The sequence below is a fragment of the Dendroctonus ponderosae genome, unplaced genomic scaffold, assembly GCF_020466585.1.
Source record: "Dendroctonus ponderosae isolate FM_Combo_2020 unplaced genomic scaffold, Dpon_F_20191213v2 Dpon_F_20191213_2, whole genome shotgun sequence".
Lineage (NCBI taxonomy): Eukaryota > Metazoa > Arthropoda > Insecta > Coleoptera > Curculionidae > Dendroctonus > Dendroctonus ponderosae.
Window position 1 is genome coordinate 17,051,926 of NW_026018165.1, and position 2,026 is coordinate 17,053,951.

Genomic DNA, 2,026 nt, shown 5'->3' on the forward strand with positions numbered 1-2,026 from the left:
AAAGTGTGTCGACTTGCAGTCTGTGGCCAGTCTCAGGTGAAGGTTCAAATGATAATGCAGATAGCAGATCCGCTCGTTTCCTAGTTAGAAGTTCTCATGAACTTTGAAGGATCCTTAAATTTTTCCTCCAACATTTAAATTAATGAGCCGAAGACGTTTTCGAGATGCTTTATTAAAAAGCTTCTGATGAGTATGCAGATATTTCCACTCGTATCCGAATTGGAAGGAAACGCTAGTAAATTTTAACCGCTCTTTAAATTTTCGGCTGTTTATTTTTTACAGGTAATTAATTAACTTTGGGTCAAATCTAAGGAGCATTAGACAGAATCGCTTGTTTAAAAAAGTGTATGCATATATTTCCGCTCGTTTCTGAGTTAGAAGCTTTCTTAAGCTCCGATCGCACTTTAAATTTTTGGCTCTTAGCTTTTTAAAGACTGGAAAACTTTTGTAGAATCAAATGAGGTAACGACAGTTTTCTGGATTCTCGATGGAAAATGTTCCAACGAGAATTCGAATATTCTCATTTTTTTTACTCATTTCCGAGTTAGAAGTTCTCTTAAACTTCGACGCCTCTTTAACCTTTTGGCTCATAACTTTTTAACGATTGGGAAATTTGTGTAAAATCGAACGAGCTAAAGACAGTTTCCTCGAGTCTCTATTGAAAATGTTCCAACGATTATTCGAATATTTTCTCTCATTTCCGAGTTACAAGTTCTCTTAAACTTCGACGGCTCTTTAAATTTTTGGCTCTTAGTTTTTTAATGATTGGGAAATTTGTGTGAAATTCAATGAGCTAAAGAGAGTTTACTGGAGTCTCTATTGAATGTTCCAACGATTATTCGAATATTTTCTCTCATTTCCGAGTCAGAAGTTCTCTTAAACTTCGACGGCTCTTTAAATTTTTGGCTCTTAACTTTTCAACGATTGGGAAATTTTTGTAAAATCCAATGAGCTAAAGACGGAGTCTCTATTGAAAATGTTCCAACGATTATTCGAATATTTTCTCTCATTTCCGAGTCTGAAGTTCTCTTAAACTTCGACGGCTCTTTAAATTTTTGGCTCTAAGTTTTTTAATGATTGGGAAATTTGTGTGAATTTCAATGAGCTAAAGACAGTTTCCTGGAGACTCTATTGAAAATGTTCCAACGATTATTCGAATATTTTCTCTCATTTCCGAGACAGAAGTTCTCTTAAACTTGTTTGGTCAACCAAGCCAAAAAGATTCGAATGTTTTCCAATTTTGGGTTTGTGTTGAATTTTAAATCTGATGATGGCGCTGTTGTCTCGCCGATTTCACTCAAAAAGAATTTAATGTTTTCCAATTTTGGGTTTGTGTTGAATTTTAAATCTGATGATGGCGCTGTTGTCCCGCCGAAACTTAATATGAAATAAACGATATAAAATCTTGAAAATATTGAAAAAATCGCACTTGATTGAATTTTTCTAGGTATGGAGGCACCCATGGCGACGTTCCTACCACAAAAGACGGAAAGCGCAATGGGAAACCGATCCGAATTATTGTCAGCTGGTGCGAGAAATCCCGCCTTATGATCGACATCGCCGACTGTTTGATTTGATGGACATGTCCGTTTTCGATTTCCTTATCGGAAATATGGATAGGCATCACTACGAAACATTCAGGTGAATATTCCGGACAGATTCCGAAATTTTTCATCTCGAAACGTTGTCATCAAAAGACAATTTTCCAAAGTGATTTGAATCGACCGATTCCACTTGAAATCAATCTTCGATAAATGCCGCTGTTTGAGCATTGATTAAACTTGGGTCTAATTGGTTCCAGATTGTTTGGCAACGATACATTCACGCTCCACCTGGACCACGGGCGCGGTTTCGGAAAACCCTTCCACGATGAAATATCGATATTGGCCCCCTTGCTGCAATGCTGCCTGATTAGGCAATCGACATTGGAAATTTTAATAAAGTAAGTGCAAATTTTGATCACTAAAGCTCGGATTTAAAGGCAGGACAATTTGAAGAAAAAGGCGCCTATATAGGCAAGGATTTA

General features: G+C 36.9%; 1 protein-coding gene across 1 annotated transcript in view; it reads left to right on the top strand.

The window, feature by feature from the left end:
- LOC109536712 (extracellular serine/threonine protein CG31145) overlaps nt 1-2,026 on the top strand; it is a gene marked incomplete in the record, with an annotated part of 77,897 nt that overhangs the window by 51,312 nt on the left and 24,559 nt on the right. Inside the window, 2 exon segments of the mRNA XM_048663578.1 lie at nt 1,448-1,641; nt 1,802-1,942. Of these exon segments, the coding sequence (XP_048519535.1) occupies nt 1,448-1,641; nt 1,802-1,942 (335 nt within the window).